This window comes from Lissotriton helveticus, chromosome 6 (assembly GCF_964261635.1).
Source record: "Lissotriton helveticus chromosome 6, aLisHel1.1, whole genome shotgun sequence".
In the NCBI taxonomy this organism is placed as follows: domain Eukaryota; kingdom Metazoa; phylum Chordata; class Amphibia; order Caudata; family Salamandridae; genus Lissotriton; species Lissotriton helveticus.
The window spans coordinates 2046748131-2046772690 of NC_136067.1; the positions used below are offsets into that span (position 1 = coordinate 2046748131).

General features: G+C 47.6%; 1 protein-coding gene across 7 annotated transcripts in view; it reads left to right on the plus strand.

The window, feature by feature from the left end:
- CAD (carbamoyl-phosphate synthetase 2, aspartate transcarbamylase, and dihydroorotase) overlaps nt 1–24560 on the plus strand; it is a 414808-nt gene that overhangs the window by 132232 nt on the left and 258016 nt on the right. For all 7 annotated transcript variants that reach the window (XM_078650082.1, XM_078650077.1, XM_078650079.1 and 4 more), the window contains exons 6-13: nt 191–362; nt 1117–1302; nt 1869–1981; nt 7474–7622; nt 7723–7854; nt 12929–13162; nt 14673–14894; nt 15869–16057. In XM_078650082.1, the coding sequence (XP_078506208.1) occupies nt 191–362; nt 1117–1302; nt 1869–1981; nt 7474–7622; nt 7723–7854; nt 12929–13162; nt 14673–14894; nt 15869–16057 (1397 nt within the window). The remainder of the gene's footprint in view (nt 1–190; nt 363–1116; nt 1303–1868; nt 1982–7473; nt 7623–7722; nt 7855–12928; nt 13163–14672; nt 14895–15868; nt 16058–24560) is intronic.

Sequence of the window (24560 nt, forward strand, 5' to 3'; positions counted from 1 at the left end):
TTGTTTGCAGACTTCATAACTAGAAGACCAATGGCCCAGGCCAGTCACACACATTCAGTTCACATATCTGTCCAGTATTGTAGTGCCTAGACACTTTCCAATTGGCTGTTAACTATGAAAGAAATACAACTGCAGTTGTTGTAGTTGGCTGAAATGTAACCTCCTCTCTATTTACCTTATTTCTTTTTAGATTTTGATGGTTTGTTCATTAGCAATGGGCCGGGGGACCCGGTCTTCTGCCAGGAAGCTGTGGACAACATTAAGCGAATTATCTCTGAGGAGCAACCCAAGCCAGTGTTCGGTATCTGCCTGGGACACCAGATCCTCTCACTGGTCATTGGGGCCAAGACCTATAAACTTAAGTGAGTCTAGAGGAGCAGAATACTCTTCCTTTGGTTTGGTACACCATCCATCTTCCCTCTCATTGCTCTGTTGCTAAGATTGGGGATCATCCTCTCTTTTATTCTTCTGAACCAACATTTCCCCCTGCTACTGTTTTGGACCCTCATGTCCCCTTATTGCTGTATGTTGGGCCCTTGGTCTACCCATGCCATTGTGTTTTGGCCCCTTGCCTCCTGTTGCTGGTGTTTTTTTGCCATCAGTTCTCTTTGCACCCGTGGCTTGGGGTCTCACTCCACCTCGGCCATATTGCTGTGATTTGGGCGCTCACCACCTTAGTGTGCGACTTTTAGGCCCATCAATTAATCTGGCTACTGGGCCTTCAAGATTATTGGCTTGGGTAGCTTCACTTAGTCCCTCGCCCCCTTTGGTGCTCTTCCTTCTTCTTGCTCTTTTCGTCTGCTTCCTCTGTTCCATCCTAACCTTCTGAACCAATATCTCAAGTCTCTCTTTAACCCGTTCGCTGCTTCTGTCGGCCAACGGCCGTCGCGAGCACTACCTCCGTAGTGCTGCGCACGTCCGTTGGCTGTTGCGGCACCGCCCGCTTGATAGAATGCTTCGCACTGGCACGGAATGTTCGAAGCAGCAAACGGCTTAATCACCCATGATCAAGTAAGCAGGTGTTAACCAAAGTAGCTTCTGTTATTTGTTTGATTTTGCTTGTTAGTTCTTTACTGCGCTTCACTTGTGCTTTGTAATCGTTAAATGTCTTTTCAGGTATGGAAATCGTGGTCACAACCAGCCGTGCATTCACGAGGACACCCAGCGCTGCTTCATCACGTCCCAGAACCATGGGTTTGCTGTGGACCCAACCACTCTTCCAAAGGGCTGGTCTGTGCTCTTCACTAACGCGAACGACCGGTCTAATGAGGGCGTCGTTCATGAGACTAAACCCTTCTTCAGGTGAGGAGATCACTCCACCAGAACCAATGGTCTAGACCGCAGGCCTCGGTCAACTTCTCAAATGTAGACATATGTGGGGAAATGTGCAGGTATCTGGTTTGATGCAATCCCTTGTAGTTGGCTGTGTTTGAAACAGTTGTGAATTTGTGTGCGATATGAAGAAATGGTGGCAAGAGTGAACCTACCTGTCACTTTACTTTGACATTCTGTTCAGACACAACCCACATTTCATGTCGGTTTAATTTTTCAAATTATGGCGCACTGTTCAATTCCTGCAGAAATCCCAATACAAACACTTCCAGTAGTGACTCCCACAGTAGAGTGGTGGTGTTTTTCATTTTTTTGGTAACAAGACTCACTTTTCTGTCCAATCACTGAGACCACATTTTCGAAAAGTGAATCTGTACTCTCTTCAAACTCTAAAGCTCTTACGGGAAACTAACTTGCTTGGTGAAGGCCAGCTGCTGCATGGTGCAAATATACAAAAAAACATGTGCAGCTAAAATAATATTTCATTTTTTAACAAGTAATATTTCCAAATTTGTTTATTTTGTTTCCTTTCCCAGTGTCCAGTTCCATCCGGAGCACCGAGCTGGGCCAATGGACCTGGTTGACCTCTTTGATGTCTTCTTGGACACAGTCCGTGATGTCAAAAATGGGAGCCCATGTGGGAAGACAGGCAAGATATTACTTCAGTTTATTTCCAGTACCCGGAGTACTTGTGCACTCTTTGTCCCACACGTAGTTATCCGGGACAGCACCCTTAGGATTAAGCTTTTTCTTTCTACCAATCAACCATTGATTTCTATTTTATTTGCATAACATATTTTGAGAAGTTTGAAAAAAATGGTGAGCTACTATTGGTAGTAACCAAAGGCCTCTGTATATCAAAGGGTGGCGAGTGAGGTATTACAAGATTATTGCAGTAGTTTGTAGTGGGTGAGGCAAAGAACTGTTGTTCAGAGTTCACACTGGTGATGTTTGAAGGCTGTTTCATAGGTGCTTTGATATCGGGTGTATGTATGTGGGGTTTCTATAGTACAAACCTAACCAAAAGGCAGCAGAGCTCTGTACTGGGTTGTTGACCAGCATAAAGTCAACGAGTTATAGGAGCGTTGTCTAGTTTGTAGATGGTTGATGCATTGTGATCTGGTGAAAGGTTGTCAGCGCGGTGGTTTGGTGTCATGGGTTGATTTTTAGTGTAATTTGCTGTTTCTGGATATGGTTCAAGGTGGAAAATGACACTGTCTATACAAGTTAAGGAAGGCAGGAGCGGAAATTGGGTGTGAGCCCTAAAACTTTTAAGGTTTGTGTTACACATGAGCCAGTTGCAGATGTGACTTTTTGAAATGTGCGCATGCAGGTCACTCGGCACTGTTGGTATATAAACTGTTCTTTTCTATTTAACTAAGATGTTCTCTAGCAGTACGTTGGAATTTCCTTTAGAATTGTGCTGTGGAAATGAAAAAGAGGGCAGTGCTTATTCCTTCCTTATTTTTATTTATTTTATTTTGAAAGTTTTATATAGCGCGAACAAGATCTTTGCAGATATCAGAGCGCTTTACAAAGCAGGGAATACCAAACAAGAGAATGAATACGTGAGGGAGCATAATAGTACAGGTAAATCAATAATGGAAGTAAATAGTCAGGTACGTGAAACAATAATACAGGTACAACACATATTTGTAGGGATCTAGCAGAATAATACAGGAAAAACACATAGTCGTCAGGATCGAGCTGGGTGATATAGATCGGTGCAGATACTTTACAGATCCAAGTTAAAAGCTCAAGTGTATTTGGCCATGAGAAGAGCTTTTACTTCTTTCTTAAAAAGTGTGATTGAGGAGATGAGCCTTGTTTCAGGAGGGAGTGAGTTCCAGATCCTGGGTGCCATTCCTGAGAATGAGCGCTTATACGTTTTTTCCTTCCTGAATCTTCGAGGTTTTAGCAGTAGATTGTTTGTGCCTCTAGTGTATCTAGAGCCGCCAGAGATTGACAGCTTCTGAGTGAGGTATCCGGGAGAGCTCAGGTGTACAGCCTTGTGTGTCATGCAGGCGATTTTCAGATGTATTCTGGCTTCAAAAGGCAGCCAGTTCAGGGATTTCAAGTCAGGGGAGATATGCGAGTGTTTTTTTGACCCAGTGATGAGTCTCGCTGCAGCGTTTAGAGAGGCTCTTAGGGGTGCAGTAGTGGTTAAATGGAGACCGCAGAGGGCGATGCTGCCGTATTCAATTCGCGGGATTACTAGTGCTTGTACTGCAGTTTGGAAGTCTTTGGCTGGTAGGAAGGGTTTAAGTTTCCTCAGGGTATTGATTTGGAAGTTCGCACCCTTAGTAGCCTTGCTGATATGATGCTGCATGTTGAGATTGGAGTCGAGAGTTATGCCTAGAGATTTTGCTGAGTCCACGATGGTGGGTAGGACATTGAGTGCAGTTAGCTGTTTAAGCCACGTTTGAGTGGTAGAGATCTTCGCGGGAGGTGAGATAAGAAGGAACTCTGTTTTCAGAGCATTGAGTTTGAGATGACTATTTGCAAGCCAAGATTAGGTGCTTCTGATCGTTGAGTTCAGGAGTAAAATGTCATTGGGAGATTGTAGTTTGAGATATAATTGGGTGTCATCTGCGTACATGTGAAAAAGTACATTGGATGCTTGTAGCAAGGTGGTGAGGGGTTCCATAACTAGGTTGAACAAAGTTGGTGATAGGGAGGATCCTTGGGGGACACCTAACGAAACAGGTATTGGCGAGGACATCAGGTTGTTACTCTTGAATTTCTGCGACCTGTTGTGTAAGAAGGAGGTGAACCACTTGAGAACAGTCCCAGATAGACCCATTCTTGTGTTCAAAAGTTCGAGTAAGTTCTCATGTTTAACAGTGTCGAATGCTGATGAGAGATCAAGAAGGATGAGGAGGCAGGTATCATTTTGATCTAGCATTTGTAGAGCGTCATCAATTATGTGGGTCATAGCAGTTTCAGTACTGTGTCCTGCTCGGAAGCCTGATTGATGAGCGTTGAGGAGATCAAACTGATCAATGTGTTTAGTTAGCTGTAGTTGTGCGCATTTTTCCAATAGTTTGGCGAGAGTGGGAATATTGGTAATGGGACGGTAGTTGTTTAGGTCGGATGGGTCGGCAGTAGGTTTCTTTAGTAAAGGTGTGACTTGTCCAACTTTGAGGGAGTCAGGGATGAATCCTTGTTGGAGCGAGCTGTTGATAATTTTAGTCCACAGTGGAAGGAGCCATGGGGTGAAGTCTTTGACAACGTTGGCACGGAGGGGATCCGTGAGGTGTTTGGACGGTTTCAAGGTGCTGAGCAGTTTGCCTATTTCTTCTTCGGAGTAGGTGTCAAAGGATGACCATGTAGCATTGTTTTTTTAGTTTGGTGGGTGTTATGCAGTTGGATGTGGTGTAGAGGCTTTCGTCAATGCTGAGATCACTCTTTATGTTGTCAGTTTTTTGGGTAAAGAAAGCGGCGAAGTCTTCACAGGAGGGTGCTTTGTCCAAAGAGCTGATAGGTTGGGGTTGTTACTTGGCTTGTGTTCTGATTAGCTCAAACAGTTTTCTTGGTCGTTTTTTTGCTTGGTCGAGCTGGAGGCTGAAGTTTGCTTTTGAGCACTTTATTTTCCTGAAGTAGGCGTTTCTCTTTTTCTTCAGGGTTTTCAGGTGCAGTGTAGAGGGAGCTGTTCTCCAGGTGCGCTCTGCCATTCGCATGGCTCGTCTATCTTCATTGAGACTCCCGTCGTACCACGGATTGGATATTTTAGCGGAGACTCTTTTTAGCTGCATGGGAGCAGCCTTATTAATTATTGACGTCATGGCGTTGAGATAGTGGTCAGTCAAGGATTGGACATCTGTAGCGCCCGTAGGAGGGAGCAGTAGGTCGCGGCTGTTCGGGGGTAGGGAGTCTGGGTTGAGTTTTTTCAGGTCTCTTTTCCATATTTTAGGTCTGGAGGATTGAGTCGTGTTGACTTTGGTTTTTTCATTGATAAAGAATGTGACGATATGATGGTCTGACCAGTCACAGGGTTGGATAGATTCAAGTTGAATAGCGTCTTCTTTGGCGATGATGAGGTCGAGGATAGAACCTTTCTCATGGGTCGGGCTGTTGTATAATTGTGTGAGGTCCAGGGCTTTGAGGAAATTTTTGAGACTATTTACCACCGCATCATTGTGATCGTTCCAGTGGAGGTTGAAGTCACTAAGGTATATTTGGGTGAGCTGTCGTCCGGCGTTAGTTGAAATCATGTCCATGATTTGTTGGGCGAAGGTGAGGTTGTCTCTGGGTGGGTAGTAAATGCCGTGAAGAGAGCATATCGGTTTGCCTTCACTGATAATATCGAGGCAAATGTATTCGCAGGAAGTTGAGGAGGGTAGGGAAGGTGCGGAGACTTTCAGAACAGAGAGGTTGTTCCTGTATATGCATGCAATTCCACCACCTATCTTGCCAGACCTGTCAAGCCTAATGATGTGGTAGTTGGGGGGAACCAGAATGTCCATTATAGGTGTGGAAGATTCAGTTAGCCAGGTTTCAGTCAAGATGATTAGGTCAAGGTCCAATGAAAGGATGAGATCGACAATGGCGGAGGAGTGTCTAGAAGCCGATCTACAGTTGAGGAGAGTGCATTTGAGACGGGGTGTGTCAGGGGAGGTAGAGGGTACTAGAGAGAGGGGGACTTTTCAAAGGTTATTCGGGACGGAGATTCTGTTGTTTAGTGTGGGGTCTACGGGGTTTTGAGTGTATCGTGGGAATGGGGAGGTGCGTGGCGGTTGTGTGGTTTAGGGGAGCTGGGTCGTAGGAGCGGAGGAGGGTGAGAATGTCGAGATCCGAAAGAGGGGTGCATGTGCGACGGGGGTGGTTGTTGTGGTTGTGGGCAGGGATCGCCGTCCAATGTGGGCGGCGGGTGCGGTTGTTGCGATTGTGGGCATGGATCGCGGTCCTGTGTAAGGGGTGTAGCTTGGGAGCGTCATCGGGACGGGTGGGGAGCCAGTTGAGAGGGCGGGTGTTGGTGAGTGGGGTGTGTCTGGGGGGTGTGATGAGTAGCTCTTTGATGGTGTGAATGTCTTCTTTGATGGTGTGAAAGTCTTCTTTGAGCTGGAGGAGGGAGAACATAATCTTGTCCAGCGTGGGATAGGTGTTAGTGCTGGGGGAGGAAGTCATGGGTGAGTGGCTGACCTGTGCATTAGCATGCGGGTGGGGGGGGTGGGTTGGTGTTCATGCAGGGCTCCGTGGTGCCGGCGTACGAGTTGGTGTTAGGGAGGAGAGAGGGTATGGGGGCGATGGGAGTGGATGAAGTACGGAGGAGGTTGGTGGCGTAGAGGAGGGCTTTGGTGGCAGGCGGGGAGAGCGGGGTGGAGGTGGACTGTATGTTGGTGGTGATGGGGGAGCCTGAGGGGTAGTGAGGGCTGAGAGTGGGGGGAGGGGGGAAAATGGTTTTGCAGATGGTCCTGTCGTGGGGAGGGGGAGTTATAATAATAGATGTGGTGTGCTCTGTGTGGTTAATTAGCGGGTGGTAGTGGGGACTGAGAGTAGGGAGGGACAGAGGGTGGGAATTGTCATGCGTGTCGTTCTGGTGCTGATCTAGGTTAGCGGGATTGTGGGTGGGAGCTGTGTTGTCAGGGGAGAGAGTAGTGGGAGTGGCATGTGTGGGGGTCCAAGTGTTGAAATTAGGGGGGCGATTAGTGTGTGAGGGGGAGAGATTTGTGACTGTGATTGAGGGATGTGTGGTGGTAGCAGCAGGTGGGTGATTGACTAGGGTGTTGGAGGTAGAGGTGAGGTGTGTGTCGTTCTGATGTTGAGCGAGGTTAGAGGGGTTGTGGGTGAGGGCTGAGATGTCAGGAGTGATAGTGCTGGAGGAGATATGGGTGGAGGTCCTGGGCTTGGAAAGGTGCTCTTTGAACTTGGGGAAAAGGTTGTCTAGTAGTTCCAGGTTCTTGTCTGTGGATTGAATTAGGACAATCCCGTTATTGTAGATAGTAATGGTGGTTCTGCCAGGGAAGAGTTGGGATGGAGTGATGGAGAGAGTTAGGCCATGAGCCGTTTTCCTGGTGGTGGAGACGGTGAGTAGGGTGAGGAACGCTTTTCTCCATTGAGCTCTACGTGAGGTGTGGAAGATGATATCGATGATCTCCTGCTAATTTACCTTTGTTCATCATAATTGTGTTCCCTCCTCAGTCAAAGAAAGGCTCCGGGAGATGCTGACATATGAAGATTCTCCAGATGTGGAGGTCCTGGCTGATTCGCGACCCTCCAAAGTTCTAATCCTAGGCTCTGGAGGTCTTTCCATTGGGCAGGCTGGGGAGTTTGACTACTCTGGCTCCCAGGTCAGATTGCTCATCACATGCTTGAATTTTCTTCATACAAATTCCCTTTTGTCCTCCGATTGTAAAACCTTGCCTGCCTTTATTTTCCTTCTTTTTAAAGGCAATCAAAGCTTTAAAAGAAGAGAATATCCACACAGTGCTGATAAACCCTAACATCGCCACTGTCCAGACGTCCAAGGGCCTGGCCGACAAGGTGTACTTTCTCCCCATCACAGCCGATTATGTGACTGAGGTGAGTAACTCTTCAATATGAAGGAAGCAAGCCGAGATTGCATCTTGGTGCCTCTGCAGCTCTGTAGAAGCAATGGGATTTATCAAGTTTCTGTTGAGTCAAAGTCAACGGAAGTTACAAAGAATCCCAGTTTGTTCTATAAGGTGACCGTCCCAGTACAACATTGAAAGTTTAAGTTTGGAGGGGGCTGGATTTGTGCTAGTAACATTGGTGGATTTTATGAGCAAGTGAAAAAAAGGGCAGAGTATTCTGATAGGATTGCAATATAATGGAAACCAGGGCTCAGCCCAGATGTTTTTCCCATGGCAGTGGCAAACTGTGGAAATCTCACAGAGAATCCTATCACCAGAGTGTTCGTTTGAACTTCAGACTTGATGCTAGTCAGACTGCTTATACATTGCAGACCATTATGCCTCTTCATGGTCCTAGTATTTCTTAATAACCGCTATTTATTTAGCTATTTCCAAAGTGCCTCCTCATTGAGGCAGCTGTAAGTAACCAAAGTATAGACCTTCCAACCTCTGTTTCTGTTAGCCCTAAACTCTGTGGCCTAAAACTCGCCCTCATATCTTCTAAATGATTGGCCACCCTCTGCCGATAAGAAAGGGAAATGGATCCTGGTAGAAGTCATGCGAGACACTAGCCATACGCTCAGCTTCTTGCCATATGATAAGGATATCCCAGTGCAACTCCATTAAAAAGGCAGAGAAGCTGAATTCCTTATTGGGTGGATTCGGGCTCTTAACACTCAGTTTTGGATCCCTGATAAATCTCATCAGTGTGCTGCCTACTCTTGTTTAAGAAACCCTCTCAAGCATCAAATGTTAATGCAGGCTATAAAATCCCAGCCCTCGTCCCAGGCAGGAACCAGGACCCTTTTAGCTAGGCTAGTGAATTAAATGAATGTTTGTTCTCTGCCCCATGTTTCCACAAAGGAAACCATTGCAGGCGCTCCCCCCACATGAAACCAGGGATTAGGGCAGAGTGCAGACCCCAGATGAAAGCTGAGCACAGAATGGAATCATGGTATCTATCACTTGGTCATAACACATGAAAATATGATGGATAAAATATTTAAATAAAATATACCAATGTAGTCTGTGTGGTTACTGAGCATCAAATTTAACGCAGGGAACTCTAATTCCTACCACTGCATGGCCACCGATCACTTAGGTTATTGTAGTTTCCCTCCGATTCCCAGTGGTGGAGGAAGCCTGGTATTGAAGGGCCCAAGTCCGAATGGGGCAGCTGCCACAGTGGCAATGGGCCCTACAGCCAAACATCACCTTGTCGGTGCCAATTAAATATTTGCTTTCTTCATGGAGGCATGTTGATGGGCGATTGTGTCTGTATTATCCCTTCTTGCCAGTTTCCAATATTAGTTTCTGACACTGGAAGGCTTCCAGTTCTCGAGTACTACAGACTGAAGCAGAGTGCTGGTTTGTGAGGGCTTCAAAGAGCCAACAAGCAGCACAGTTGATTTTTATTCCCACTACTTTGCTACTCAAGAAAGGCGGGACTGGGACATTCTGGGGCAGACGTGGGGTTGAGAGCTGCATTGGGTTATTTTGTGTGGGTTTGCAATATAGTGAAAATTCAAAGATCTCAGTGCACTTTTTTTTACTAAAATAAGTGAGCATGTGAAACAAGTAAAATTGTGTTCGAGGCATGTGAGCTGTAGATCTCCTGCAATCTAGTGTTGGGTCTGGATGTTTGCAGTTTGTTTTTCTTCGAAGAAGTCTTTTCCAGTCACGAGGTAGGCGATTCCTCCTTTCGGTGATAGTGCGCATGGGCATCAATTCCATTGTTAGATTGTTTTTTTCCACCATCGGGTTCGGACGTGAATTGCTGCGCTCCGGTTCGACACTGTTTCTTCGGTTTACCTCAGTGCAAAAGATACTCATCCTTGATGGTATTATTTTCGATGGCGTATCCCATTCTCCGTATATCGTATTTACTTCTAAAAAAAAACCTAGGCTGTCACTAGCAGTTCTAATAGTTCTGCTTTTGTGCACTTTCACTTCTTTGGGTTCTGTTTGGACACATTTTTTCTCTTTTGTGAATTGAATGACTGGGAAGAACTTGCCAGTTACCCCGAGGGTGGTGTTCCCGTGAGGTGTCATTCTTTTCGCCACACATTTTTCTGGCAGATGATATTTCTGCAGAATTTGCTTTAACACATTTTCAATTGTACTTTGTGTATGCACTGTGTAGACTGAATTTTCAGTCATCCTGTCGCGTTCCGTGTGACTGTCAAGAGTTGTTAACCAATATACCAAATCTTCTTCCCCCTTTTTAAAAAAAATAGTTTAGGTGTTGGACGTATTGCAGTAGATACCCATGAAAAAATGATAGTACAGAGGGTAGTGCAACAGTAAACCCTGATACGAGACTGATCTGTTGCAAGTCACACTGACATGATCTGCGTTCATAAGACAGGGTTTTGTTATTGATGTCCGGAGCACAGAGAACAGGACTGTGGCGCATGCAGGGCTTTCCGCTCCAAGAAGACGCTTCGTGTTCGTCTGGCTCGATGTCCCGACATGCAGAGCCAACGCGCAAGTTCCATTCCGGACCTCTTCAGATTCTGAACAAGAAGCTGGAGACTCCTTGGGAGCCGAAGAACAGGATTCCATTTCCAACTATGTCTCGGAGGGGATGATGAAATCCCGCAAGGGCAGCGTACCGCAAGTACAGAGCCTCCCTAGCCCCAAAGTACACCTCAGTCCAAGAAGGCGGCTCCGGTCCAACCCCCGCCTCTGGGCCACGGTCGGCATGAGAACATGTTTCCGACACCCCATCATCCGGCTCGGCACCGAAACACACCATAAGGCCTTCCGGCTCCAAGCCGAGCTGCCCAAAAACGGTCTCCGATTTTAAACCTTCAGGATTGAAGTCGAAGCCAGGCTCCTGACTGTCCCCTTCAATGCTGAAAAGACTTTCGGATCCAAAATCATCAGGATCCAAAACCATCCGCACCAAAACTTCCTGCCATGGGCGGCCCGGATCCTGGCTTCGGCTTCGATCCTTAGGGTTTCGGATCAGAGCCTGTTTCTGGGCAGCTCTGCTCTGAGCCGGAAGGCCTTTGGGCGTGTTTCGATGCTGAGCCGGATGGCGAGGCGTCGGAAACATGTTCTTGGTGCCAACCGTGGCCCGGAGGCGGGTGTTGGACTGGAGCCACCTTCTTGGACTGAGGTGGACTTTGGGGCAAGGGAGGATCTGTACTCACGGTACACTACCCATGCGGGATTTCGTCATCCCCCTCAGAGCCGAGGTCAGAGATGGAGCTGGGATCCTGTTTTTCTTCAGCTCCCATGGCTTCTCCGGCTTTTTGTTTGGAATCTTCTCCGAAGAGGTCTGGAATGGAACTTGCGTGTTGGCTCTGAATGTCGTGACGTCGAGTCCGATGGCCGTGAAGCGTCTTCTTGGAGCGGAAAGCCTTGCACGTGTCGCAGTCCTGTCATCTGTGCTCCGCAGACAAGCACAGGTTGAACACTTCGTGTGAGTCTGTGCACGGGAACCTCATGTGGCACTGAGGACAGAATTTTAATGTAGTACGTTTCATCGACTGCGAGGCCGACCAACGTGGGTAGACCCGACGGCCTTCCACGAGCTTCCTGATTGAAAGCGGGTGTTTTAGAAGTAAATACTATACGTGAGAATGGGATATGGGATCAAAAACAATACTGTTGATGGCAAGTGTAAACCGAAGAAACGGTGTTGAACCGGAGTGCAGCAATTAATGTCCGAACCAGATGGCAGAATAAAACTATTGAACAATGGAGTTAATGCCTATGCACACTATCACCGAAAGGAGGAGTCCCCTACCTCGTGACTAGAAAAGATTTCTTCGAAGAAAAACAAATTGCAAACATCCGGACCCAACATTAACTTGAAAATGCCAAGTAACACCAGACCTTCACATTTATATTTTAAAAAAAGAAGTAGAGGAGTGCAGGATTGTCCCCCCATTTGTGAATATCCTGGCCACCATGGTTAAAACAAAATATCACATCACTTCTAGCCCTGCCCCACCCCTTCACCCCCTCCCCCGATTTCTTGCTTGCCCAATTCCTATTATTTGCCTTTCTTCATAGGTTAAAGTTAATTAGCTGGTTATTCCTGAACATTAATGAATAGAAAACTTGTCTATTGTGAAAACAAATACTCCGGAATGTAATCAGAAAAACTGTGCTTGGAATTAAGTGGTTTAATAATTTTTACAATACAATTATTTAAATGGCGTTTTGAAGTCTTCCAGTGGCCACTAGATGCACCTTTATTTAAATGCATTATGTTTATTAGAGATTTATAAAAGTGCTATTTTTTTGCCTATTGGTTACTTCAGAGCATTTCCTGTAAAAGAAACAGTTTCATTGTTGTAGGAGGATTTAACATATTGAGTAATCAGATCGGATATTTTTCAACATGGCCTCTGATTCTCTTTGAATTGGAGTCCAGTCTTAAAAGTTCTGCTCTAAGGAGCTTCCCGATCTTCAAGTTTGGTTTCAGCTCCTAGGTCAGGGTTGACTAGTGTTCCAGAGTTTTGGTCTTACCAGAACGAGGGGCAGAATTTTCCTTTGAAGTGCGATTAGCACCTCAACACACTTTGCTACTACGTTGGATTGAGCAGAAAAGGTGAGGTCAGTGTCTAGACTAAATCCCTGACTCCTTACTACTTGTGAGGTGGAGGTGAGCACTGCCTGGTTCTTCGTGATGCTTATGTGTCGAAAGCGTTCCTTTATCCAGTCGAAACGGCGGTCCATGAAAGATTTAATTGCAAGATTTGATGCAGCTGTATCTGGTCATTGACACAGTATTTCAAACAGTGACTTATTGGTACTGCTGACATGATTAAATGTAACACATGCTGTATAGAACATTCCACCACACACTTTACCCTACCATGCCCAAGTATGTAGACTTCGGAAGAGGTGGTAAAATATTCCTTTGCTGTCTCGAAGTCTGGAAGGGAGGCCAGCCTGCCCTATCAACCCGTCTGCAGAGATGGATGTGGCCGAAGGAGGAAATGTATTCAGTGTATTTCACCCCTTCCTGTTTTCCTCCATCCCAGGTCATCAAGAATGAGCGCCCAGATGGGATCCTGCTCACCTTCGGTGGTCAGACAGCCCTAAACTGCGGGGTAGAGTTGACGAAGCTGGGAGTGCTGGAGCGATACAACGTGCGGGTGCTGGGCACACCCGTCGCGTCCATCGAGATGACCGAGGACCGCAAGGTGTTCGTGGAGAAGATGGAGGAGATCAGCGAGCACGTGGCACCCAGCGAGGCTGCCTCCTCACTGGAACAGGTGACATTCAGTTGCAGCGGGCAAGATCAGGGGGGTCACCAGTGGAACTATCAATGGGTATTTAGGGGTACAAAGCTCCAGTGTGTACAGGTGCCGGTGATGTGTGGCATTAACACGAATGTATGACGTTACAACGCAAACGGTTACAACGCAGTTTTTACATCGCAACATCCTTTACAACGCATGTATTTACAACACATGCCATCACAACGCATTTTTAGAAACTACATTTACAATGCATTCCCTTACAACGCTTATTACTTTTAGGGCCACAGTAGGATAAGTGTTGGATAGTGTGGGGTTAAAATGTACTATTCCCACTCCAGTGAGTACAACAGTAGGGTAAGTGCTGGATAGTCTAGGGGTAAAAATTACTATTCCCCATTACTTACCTTTTAATGCATTGTAGTGACATGCGTTGTAGTGACATGCGTTGTAGTGACATGCGTTGTAGTGACATGCGTTGTAGTGACATGCGTTGTAGTGACATGCGTTGTAGTGACATGCGTTGTAGTGACATGCGTTGTAGTGACATGCGTTGTAGTGACATGCGTTGTAGTGATATGCGATATAATGGCTGCGTTGTAATGGCTGCGTTGTAATGGCTGCGTTGTAATGGCTGCGTTGTAATGGCTGCGTTGTAATGGCTGCGTTGTAATGGCTGCGTTGTAATGGCATGCGATGGAAAGGATACTGCGTTGTAAAGGTAGTGCGTTGTAATAACTGCATTTTAAAGGTGGTTTCCCGCTAACACACTCTAAAGCAAATGACTGCTAGCTTCTGTGGCTTGAGTTGAAGGTGGAGGAGGAGGCGTGGTCTTTAGGCAGTGGGGGAGTCTGTCAGTCTGTGGGCGTACTCTAGCAGAGAGATCTTACAGGTTGGACTTGTATTAAAAACAAAAAAAAAAGTGGGTTGACTGTTTATTCCTGCACAGCATGTCCTCTGTCGGAGGGTTGTAAGCCTTTCAAAACGATAAAGGCCAGCCACATGGATATGCTTTTGCATTAACAATAAAATAGATCGGTGTATGATTTTGGAAAATTTAGTGTGAATTTGACAATATTCAGTTGACCATTTTGCTTCCTCTTATGAGCTCTTCTAAAGAAACCAAAGTGAGGGCTAGAATTATTACAGTGCGTTTACATACTGTCTTGCTGCTTGCTCTTGGTTGCGCAAGGCTTCAATATGTGCTGGAGTACGGCTTTTCAATTTATCTGTTTAATAGTGTTGTGATGTTTTTAAAATAAACTCAGTTTGCCTCACTACCACGTCATTCCCTCCGGTGATTCTGCTGAGAGCAGATGCTGATTTCATTTTCTGCACGGAATGTTGCACCTAAATAGTAAGATGCTTAGATGCCTTTCTATACATCTAAGTTCTACTCCCTGAGAGAACCTTTTAGGACTGTGTGTACAGAGCTGAGTTAGGGTTGTAAATGCAACCTTTTTATTTGGGGTGTTATTTTTCAAAGTATATAATTTATGTATGTACCTTCTTCTTTCTGCGTTAGGCTATCGCTGCTGCTGAGCGGATAGGATACCCTGTCCTGGTTCGATCGGCTTATGCTCTGGGTGGGCTGGGCTCGGGCTTCGCCAACACGAAGGAAGAGCTCGCAGCCCTTGTCTCGCAGGCATTCGCACACACCACACAGGTTCTGGTGGACAAGTCACTGAAAGGCTGGAAGGAGATCGAATACGAGGTGGTCCGTGATGCCTACAACAACTGCATAACGGTGAGCTCGTGGGGTGTGGCTGTGCACGCGGAGCTGTGCTGAGGTGGAACACCTCTGCTGTCTTTCCTCGGACTGGGTGTCGTTTTGAATGAAGTAGTGCAGTCCGCCCTCACTTGGGGACTTGTGAATGGGTCTTGGCAATCTAGCCAGATTAATGTCACGAAGTGGTGATAATGTAAATGATGTAGTGATGATGTATTCACCAAGGATCTTATGCTTAGCTGTAGACTGTAGTCAAATAGAGACTGGTGGGTCGGGGTCTTTAGTGGCATTGGGGCTATTACTGCTGTTACGAGTGGTACATTTGTAGTTGAGGGTTTCTGTGTAGTGTTCGATCCTGGCCTGCACTCTCTGGCCTACATTTCGGTGGACTTGCTGATAGTTTTGGGGTGCAAGTACTGACTTGGCTTGCACTCGATGAGATTCTGAATATAATCCAGCACCGGTGATGAGCAGGCTAATTTTTCACCGAAGAGCCATAGCGGAGTTTAAGTTTGTGCAAGCTGCCTTGTCTACAAAGAGGTGCTGGAAAGTTTGTGCAGACTACCATTTGCAGAGCGCAACATGAAAGAACCGAACACCTTAATCATATGTTCCTCTTGGTCTACTCTGCTAGCTTTGCCTCTGTTCAATGGGATAAATTACTATTTATATAAATCTGCAGATCAGGTTATTTGCTGGCTTCTCTGTCCGAGATCATCAACTACGTTGCAGGGCACCGCGGTCAAGACAGTTTATCATAGACATATTTTAAAACATTATTTTTTTTCTCACATACCACTATTTGTCTGTCAGTAAATTACAGGGGGGAGAAAATGACAGGCCTGCATGTCTTCGTGACTGAATGTGCAGCTGGATGCCTGACGCATTCTGGCGTTTCTGTGGTTGTTTGTGTTGTACATTAATCAACATATTATTCTTACTTGTGATGGACGAACAGCGTCTTCTGTATCTAACCTCTCTTCCTTGGTCAGGTTTGTAACATGGAGAACGTCGACCCATTGGGCATTCACACTGGAGAGTCCATTGTGGTGGCGCCAAGCCAGACGCTGAATGATCGTGAGTACAACATCCTGCGTAACACAGCCATCAAGGTCATTCGTCACCTGGGCATTGTGGGAGAATGCAACATCCAGTATGCGCTCAATCCAGAGTCCGAGCAGGTAAGCCGGTGAAACTACAAGAGGTGAACTTGTGCGAGACCTATTGTAGGGGTCTGTTGAAATCTGCAATCACTTTACAGTGTTTCAAAAAAGCAACAACTGCACTTATAATTGTTATTTAGTTATTTATGTTGTGCTCCCATAGCAGAGTGTCTTACAAAAAAGAAATACAATTCATTTAAAAAAATAAAAAAAAATCTTTCTCTTTTTTGGTATAAATAATTTGCTCAATAACATTTCCCATTGCAAGCCAATCTTTAGCTGGAAAACGATGAATGTATTGTGATGTGTGCGTGAGTATGGTTGGTATGTTCTGACTGCATGTTAGGGTGTGCGTATGTGACATTGGTATGGGGGACACTTGAATTTGTGTTTTTTGTAAATATTTATTATAATAGCGAACTCAGATCTGTGGACCTAATGGAGGTACAACAATGCCTTTTTGAACTATTGTATACACAGACCAAAAAAAGGAAACAAATGTTAGTGTTAATATTTAAGCAATGTTATTGAGCAGATAATTTATATCCGAAAATAGAGATAAAGAAAAAATAATAAATTAAAAAAATTAATTGTATATATTTTTGTGATAATTTTTCTTGCATATTGCATAACTTGGAGATAGCCCAACGGAGCCAATCGTGGCTGAAATTGAACTAGTGTTGGTAGAGTGGGAGGTGCATATAATTGTATATTTCTATATTCCCCTTTTGTCCCAGACCACACATTTAAAACTAAGGGGAACCTTCTTTCTTTCATGTTAGGTAACTCCTTACACAACAACGTATCTTTGATTTCGTTTTTTCAATGGTGCTGTAGCTTATATTTGATATCTTCTCGACACGCGATTCTTCAGGATTCAATCTATTTTTGCTGTGTAAATGTTAATCTGTTAATAATTTCTCCAATAAAAGTATTCATATGATAAAAGACATTCAAGACCACCTTAAGTGCTGGATTAAGCTAACTTTATAGAAAAGTTGCTTTACACAAATTTATAGTTTCCCATGTCCTCTAAATCCTGCTAGTTTGTCACATTTCTTCATTAAAGAATTAAATTATTGGAAAAGAAAGTCTGTATGAAATCTTTTCATATTGACATACGTGTTTGTCTTACTATGCTCACTGTCCTCTAACAGCATTGCAAAGATGAGTGCAAAATGCTGTTTTATGATCACACGTGAGCCAAATACCTTGTTGCATCACTGTCATTTTTAACCATCAGACAGGTACCCTAATCTTATTCATTACTGGTTTCCTTGCTGTTAAATGCTACTTAACGTTTGGTACAAGCTTTTTCAAAACTAAATACAATGTAGTTGATATAGGGTAGGGAGGGCACTGGCAACCCTTCTGTTTCGTATACTTTTTTGTCTTTTTGCGTTTGATCGTAGTCTGCAGCACCTTCTGCAATCTGAATTGGTAGTACCTATGATTTCTGCACACATTCAGTTAGCTCCTTCTTCATTATATAATATCAGGTTATGTTGTGAACCTTCCACTTACTCAAGGCCATTTGGGCTTCATCAAGAAGCAGACTAGCTACAGTATTTGCTACTATTGTGCACATGCTAAGGCTTTTTTTGGGCCTCAAGAGCCTGACAGTTTGAGCCACGTCTTAATCTCCAAGCTATACAAGAAGACTGACTGTTTCTTCGAAGTATGGGCACTACTTCTAGGAGCATGACAATCTTACGCCTTCTCTCTATCGATATAAGTGGCAGTTCATTATCCTGGCAATAATGGGTCGTGGAGGGAGTCCGGGATTGGGTCTTGGGCCAAGTGACCTATGGGCGCGTCCTACCACGAAGCTGGAGGTAAATGCTTCTTTTCCAAAAAGGTCTAGCAGGATAGTTTCCACCAGATTATCCATGTGTCGCGACGCCGTGGACTCCGGTATGCCTACAAGGCTATGTTGTTGCGGCGGCTCCTGGCTTCCGAATCCTCGTTCTTTATTGACACTTCTTTCAATATTCTTTCCATTCTGTCTACTCTCTTCAGGGACTGGGCCATGCCGTCCTCCAGATCGGATGTTCTAGATTCCACCACGTCCAGGCCCCAGTCGTGCACTTTGAGTTTAGCCCCCATATCAGCCATGTGCTTGTCGAGGGTGTCGAAACGGACGTCTAGTGCCTTGAACCCTGCACACATTTCCATTGACAGTGGGCCCAGTTGCCCCATGTCCTCCGCGGATGTGGAGGGGTTTTGGCCGCCCGTCGCGATGGTGGATGGTGGGCCCTTGCTCGCGTCCGCCGGCTTCTCGAAGGAGATCTGGGCTTGTTTCAGGTCTTTGCGGCCCATGTCGCGTTAGCCAGCTGCGTATTACACTGGGGACGTGGATGTATGAGCTCCAGCAATATGTGGTTCTGAATATCCGGGGCAGATAAAGAAGGGCCTGGATAACGTCCGCGTGTTAATAATGAGTGACAGCGTTGTGGAGACGGGGTATCGCAATTGGCAACGTCAGTGGGGGTCCATAGTGTCTGCGCTCCGATCGCTCGGCAGACCACTCCGTAGTGTGGTCATGCACTCCCTCCTATGCCAATACGCCGCGCGATCTTGTAGCCCGCGTTGGCGTGCCGGCGATATACGGTGGTCCAGTTGCAGGGGGCAGAGAACCCATGCTAGGAGGCCCATGCAGCAATAGGGCTGGAGCAGGTCGGGGATGGCGTGGGAGCAGTTCCCAGACAGAGTATGGCCAGAGTATTCGGGGGGGGAGGGGGTCAACACTGTTGGGTGCTGCCTGTCCTTGCCGGCCGCGTTAGTGAAGGTGGGATGGGCGTCTGCGCACCGACCTGTCCCTCAATCGCGGCCGCAGTGGTGTGCTGGTTTCCGCTCGAGCCGCCCACTCTCCTCACCTCCAGTAGGGAATTGTCTCCGGTGGCTCCAGGGCTGTGCCGCTATGTCCGCATTGTAGATCGCGGAGCGCGTAGCCGGGGGAGATGCTGGGATCGCCAAATGGCCGCCGTCTTAGTTTACTCAACCCCGTGACTCCCCGGCTTCCGCGCTCGATTCCGGCCCGCAATCGACTCCAATCTCCAGTCGGGCAGGTGTCATCAGATGCGGCAGAGTTCCGACACCCCGTGTAGGATTTTGGGCCGCCGGTGTTTCCTGTAAGCGTCGGATGGGTCACATATCTCCGGACAGCATTAGCTTGGCGCCGCCATCTCTTTTGCCGGCCAAGCCACACCCCCAACCGATGGCCCCCTTGCCAGTCTGCCCGTTGCACCTTGGTCGACTTTCTCAGCCATTGGCCTTGTCGACACGTGGTGTGCCTTTAACCCCACATCACGACAATACACAGCACTCAGGAGCACGCGGGAGCCATTTGCCCATTGATTATCTAATTACTGTGGCTCAACAACTTCTCCACTTTGGTGACGTTCGTTATCTTGCCAACTGCATCTCCGACCAATCCCCAGTGTGAGCAACCTACGGACTGGCAGACCGTTGACGTAGACATAGGATGGTACTTAGTTTGTCCCTCTTATCTCCGAGTACCCCGCATCCAGACGGGCCTTCATGCAACCACAGAGCAATGCTTCAGTGAAAATGAGGCTATGAAACGCTCATAAGAGCTCACAGCATGGCATTGATAGTGCATAAAAAGGATGAGAGCCTGGTTAGAAACACTGCTGATGACCAGGGAAACTTACAGCATACTTTATCCTTGAAGCCAAAGGAATACAGAGATGTTATAACAGAGGCCGCAAGGGCTCGTCCTCACGCAACACAAAACTGCCTCTGAGGTGTGTGACCGGGCTGGGAGGCTTCTGGCTTTGCTGGTTAAAAGGGAGGGGGTGTCTCAGTGGGAGCTCAATATCTTACTTGATGGGGGCGAATGTGTTAAGGATAGGCGCGGCGTAGCGGATATCTTCATGGCCTATTACGCTGGCATATATTCCCTGGCACTTACACCCACGAGTGAAGAGGCTCGAGAGCTGCGATCTGATATCCAAATGCCAGGTCTCTCGCAAACTGATAAAGTGCTTCTGTAGTAGGGGATCTCTGTGTATAGTCATAATCTAGTGAATAGTCCCGCCCATGTGCGCGGACCCCGGAGCAATCAAATATAATCTCTTAAGTTGTCAAAAACATGCAGAACTGCACAGACACTTAAGAGAGAATTTAAAGACAGATAATGCAGCTATATCCACAGGCTACCCTGTCCAGTACTTCGACTAGAAATTCCACCAAAAATCCACAAACAGCACAGCCTGTCCAGGGTTTTCTTACAGAGGAAACCTTGCCTGTAACAGCAAAACCCTCTGGAATGATAGAGAGGAAGAATTGACAGACAAGCCCCATAGGCTGCCATTATGTGGCTCAAAACAGGATACTGTGCCTTTAAGAGAACTTTCCAGAAGCCTCACAGTATCTCAGAATGCACTGCAGGTCCCCTTCACCTTCAGTTCTTTTTTCCGGCTCCTGCTAGCAGGACCCTGGAGCATTAGCTCTTCTTTTTTGAGCTTTTTCTATATTATTTTTGTGATAAATTTTGATTTTTACAGCTTCACTCGACGTCTTTGGCCTTTATCTACATTCTGCTGTGGTTTTTTTTGCAGAATTTCTGCAGTATTCTGGTCTTATACTACTTCTAGTCTGACATGTGCTTTGTCTGCAGCTGTACTAAAGACCAAAGCTGAAGCTCACAGGTTTGTATTCTGTGTTTGCCTGTGTCTTTTGACACCGGTCTTCTCTGTAACTTCTTTTCTGGGAAGCTTCGGTTCCCAGGTTTAGAACAGAGGAGTTTAAAGGCATCTTCAGCCTCTGGGTAAGGAGAGGCTGGGTCCTCTACCGAGTCCCATGCTGTAACCTCTGGTGTTCTCCCCGGTAAGGGCACGTCTGAGCTATGACGCGGTTCCGGTCGGCGTCGAGGACGTGCAGTGCCTCGACATCATGGGGTGCCTCGACGTCATGGGGTGCCTCGACGTCGTGGAGATGCCTCGACGTCGTGGAGATGCCTCGACGTCGTGGAGATGCCTCGACGTCGTGGAGATGCCTCGACGTCGTGGAGATGCCTCGACGTCGTGGAGATGCCTCGACGTTGTGGAGATGCCTCGACGTTGTGGAGATGCCTCGACGTTGTGGAGATGCCTCGACGTTGTGGAGATGCCTCGACGTTGTGGAGATGCCTCGACGTTGTGGAGATGCCTCGACGTTGTGGAGATGCCTCGACGTTGTGGAGATGCCTCGACGTCGTGGAGCGCCTCGACGTCGTGGGGCGCCTCGACGTCGTGGGGCGGTGTTTTGCACCGTAGTGACATTTTGACGTTGGTGTTGTAGAGACAGTCACTGTCCTAGTGATGGTGACGTCGTAGTGAGGTCGACGTCATGGGTTACAGCCGCAGTATACTTGCCGGCACTTACGGCCTGGGTCTTGTTCCAGGCCTCGCTCCGTGGTGAGCCCCCTCTGCGTAGGAGGGGACTTTGTGTTCCCGGCACCGTCCGCCCACGACGCCGAGCAGTTGATCAGCGTCGAGGAACCCTTCTGATGGGGAGTCTGTGGCTACTCACCACGTGTAAGCAAGGAACGTTGGTCCTTTTGCTTAGTTTTGAGTTTTCACATGCCTACTCATCGGCTAGGTCGCCTCCTGCTCTGCCACCACTGGTGAGACCGCCGGGGATGTTTCGGATTTCTCTTGGTTCCCTCTCCCATCCACCACCCCAGGGGTCTTTGGCCCCTCAGTTTGCGGTTCCCCGTGCCTTGTTGCCAGGGATGCGTCTTCCATGAGTACGGGGAGTCTCTCTCCGACTCTTTACTGGTTGGCGGTACTTAGCTTTGGTCCGCTACCACCTGCCAGGAGGTTCTGGCTTTGAACTTACTCCTGACTTGGTCGCAGGGGCGGCATGTAGGCGTCATGCGGTGGCCCGCTGTTGCTGGGCCGTTGTGGTAAGATCCCTGTGTGGGGGGTGTTTTCTTCACGAATTAATGGTTCCACTGCCGAGAGACGCGAGGGAAGCCTTACAAGAGATAGTCTATGGGCCTGATAGTTTCAGGTCTAAGCATCGGTGTCGGAGCGGAGTTTTCTCTCTCCTGCCGACCCCCAGGTATTGTGGGTTTGTCCTACGTTGCCATACTTGTATTCGTCGGGCGTCTCTGCAGCCTACGGCTCAGTAGTGTACATCTACTCTCCCGTTCTTTGGGAAACCCTTGGGTTACCATGAGGGTAGTGAGTGGTCCGCATAAGTCTGACTCTGAGACTTTTGGAAGGCTGTTGGTTTGGGGCGTGGAGAACGGCTTGAGGCCTTCTTCCCTTTCTAGCGGCGTTTTTTTCCTCCCAGGGTTTGTCTGTGGTCCCGGGCCGCCTTTAATACTTCACAAGTATATTGTGCTCGTACGCGGGAGAGCTTGATGCTCCTCAGCGAACAAAGGCCGGCCGGGTCCAAGTCAGTCTTCCGTTCATCAGTCCTTCTCCAGCAATTCCTCTGGTCAGCTCGCGGTTTCAGCTGCGCGAGCTCCAGGCGGAGGCCGATACCCTGTTAAGGAAAGGGCGATAGGAGACGTACCTCTGTCTCAAAGGGGAAGAGGTCTGTACTCCCGGTTCTTTCTGGTTCGCAAGAAGGACAAGAACGAGTTCAGGCCCATTCTGGATTTGCGACAAGCAAAACTGGTGGATTCGCAGAGAGAGAGGAATTTTGCATGCTATCATTGCATCAGGTTTTTTCCTCAGCTGCAACAGGGAGTTTGGCTCTGTGCCATAGATCTACAGGATGAGTACTTCCATGTGCCCTTTGCATACATACACAGGAAGTTCCTGCGATTCCAAGTTGGTGTCAATCATTATCAGTACACAGTACTGCCATTCGGGCTGACGTCTGCGCCCAGAACATTCTCGAAGTGCATGGTAGTGGTAGCTACACACCTGAGGATAAACGAGGTGTTTGTCTACCCGTACCTGGACGATTGGTTGATCAAGGCCTCCTCTTTCTCGGAAGCTCAAGCACACTTCCAGAAGACGTGCGTTCTTTTGAACGAGCTGGGATTGCACGTCAACTTGTCCCAGGCTGTCCCGGTTCCGGTCCAGTGCATACAGTACTTGGGAAGCCTCCGTCATTACGCTGTCAGCAAGCGTGTCTCCTTCGGAGGAGAGCTGATTATCGCTCCTTCGGAAGGCTCAGGCTCTTATGATCCCTCCATCTACAACAGTGGGGACGGTGTCTGCTCGACTGGGGTCGATGGCCTCTTGCATCTTCCTCACGCCACACGCACGGCTGCCCATGAGACCTTTGCAGGAGTGCGTGGAGGATCAGTGGGATCAGAGCAATGGATCTTGGGACGACAAGATACGACTGTCTCTGCATGCTCTTCAGTCTCTGAAGTGGTGGTGTTCGGCGGAGAATCTCCTCTGAGGGGTTCCCTTTCACAAGGACATTCCCGCACAGACTATCGTGCCGGATGTGTGTCTCCACGGCTGGGGGGGCGCATTCCGGGGACTGACAGATACAAGGAACGTGGTCCCCGATGGAGTCCACGTATCACTTCAATTTCCTGGAACTCAGAGCTGTTCACTTGGCACTGTATGCGTTTGTTACGTCCTTCTAGACCAACTCTCTGCTTGTACAGACGGACAATACGACCACGATGTCTTGCCTCAACAAGTAGGGGGGTTCGAGATCGCGCACTCTGTCGCAGGAGGCGCTGGCGATCTGGCGCTGGCTTCTAGCCAGAGGACTGACGATCACGGCTATCCATCTGCTAGGTGTGCAGATTTTTCAGGCAGACGCACTGAGCAGTCTGATTCAGGAAAACCACGAATGGGTCATAAACGACGAAGTACTAGGTGAAGTCTTCGCAAGGTGGGGGACTCCAGACGTAGATCTGTTCTCCACCGCTGAAAAAAGCAGATGCTGAGACTTCGCCTCCAGGTACTACCAGCAGGGGACGCTGGGGTATGCGTTATGGATTAACTGGGCGAACAGCTTTCTGTACGCCTTTCCACCCATTCCCCTGATTCCGGCGGTACTCATTACGCTGTCCCAGTGCAGGGCGCGGATGATCCCGATTGCCCTGGAATGGCCCAGGCAGTGGTGGTTCACGGACCTGCTTCACCGGTCTCTCCTTCCTCACATACGGCTTCCGTGCAGGCCGGACCTTTTCACGAAGTTCGGGGGGCAGATGTTGCACCCCAACCTCTCGTCTTTGAGTTTGGCGGCATGGCTCCTGAGATAGTGCAATATGGCCATCTGAATCTACCAGAAGATTGCATAGACATACTGAAGGAGGCTAAGCCACCTTCCACTAGGACTTCTTATGCTTACAAGTGGAAGAGGTTTTGCATCTGGTGCAAGTTCAAGGACTATGACATAACGACGTGTAAGGAAGATGTTATCCTTCCGTATCTTCTACACCTGGCGCAGTCTGGCCTTAACGTCCATTTCATTAAGGTTCATCTTGCTGCGCTGACTGCCTACAGGAAATGGCCTTCACAGACTTCCTTCTTTCGGATCCCTGTGATCAAAAGGTTTTTTTTGGAAGGCTCGAAGAAAGTGTTCCCTCCTG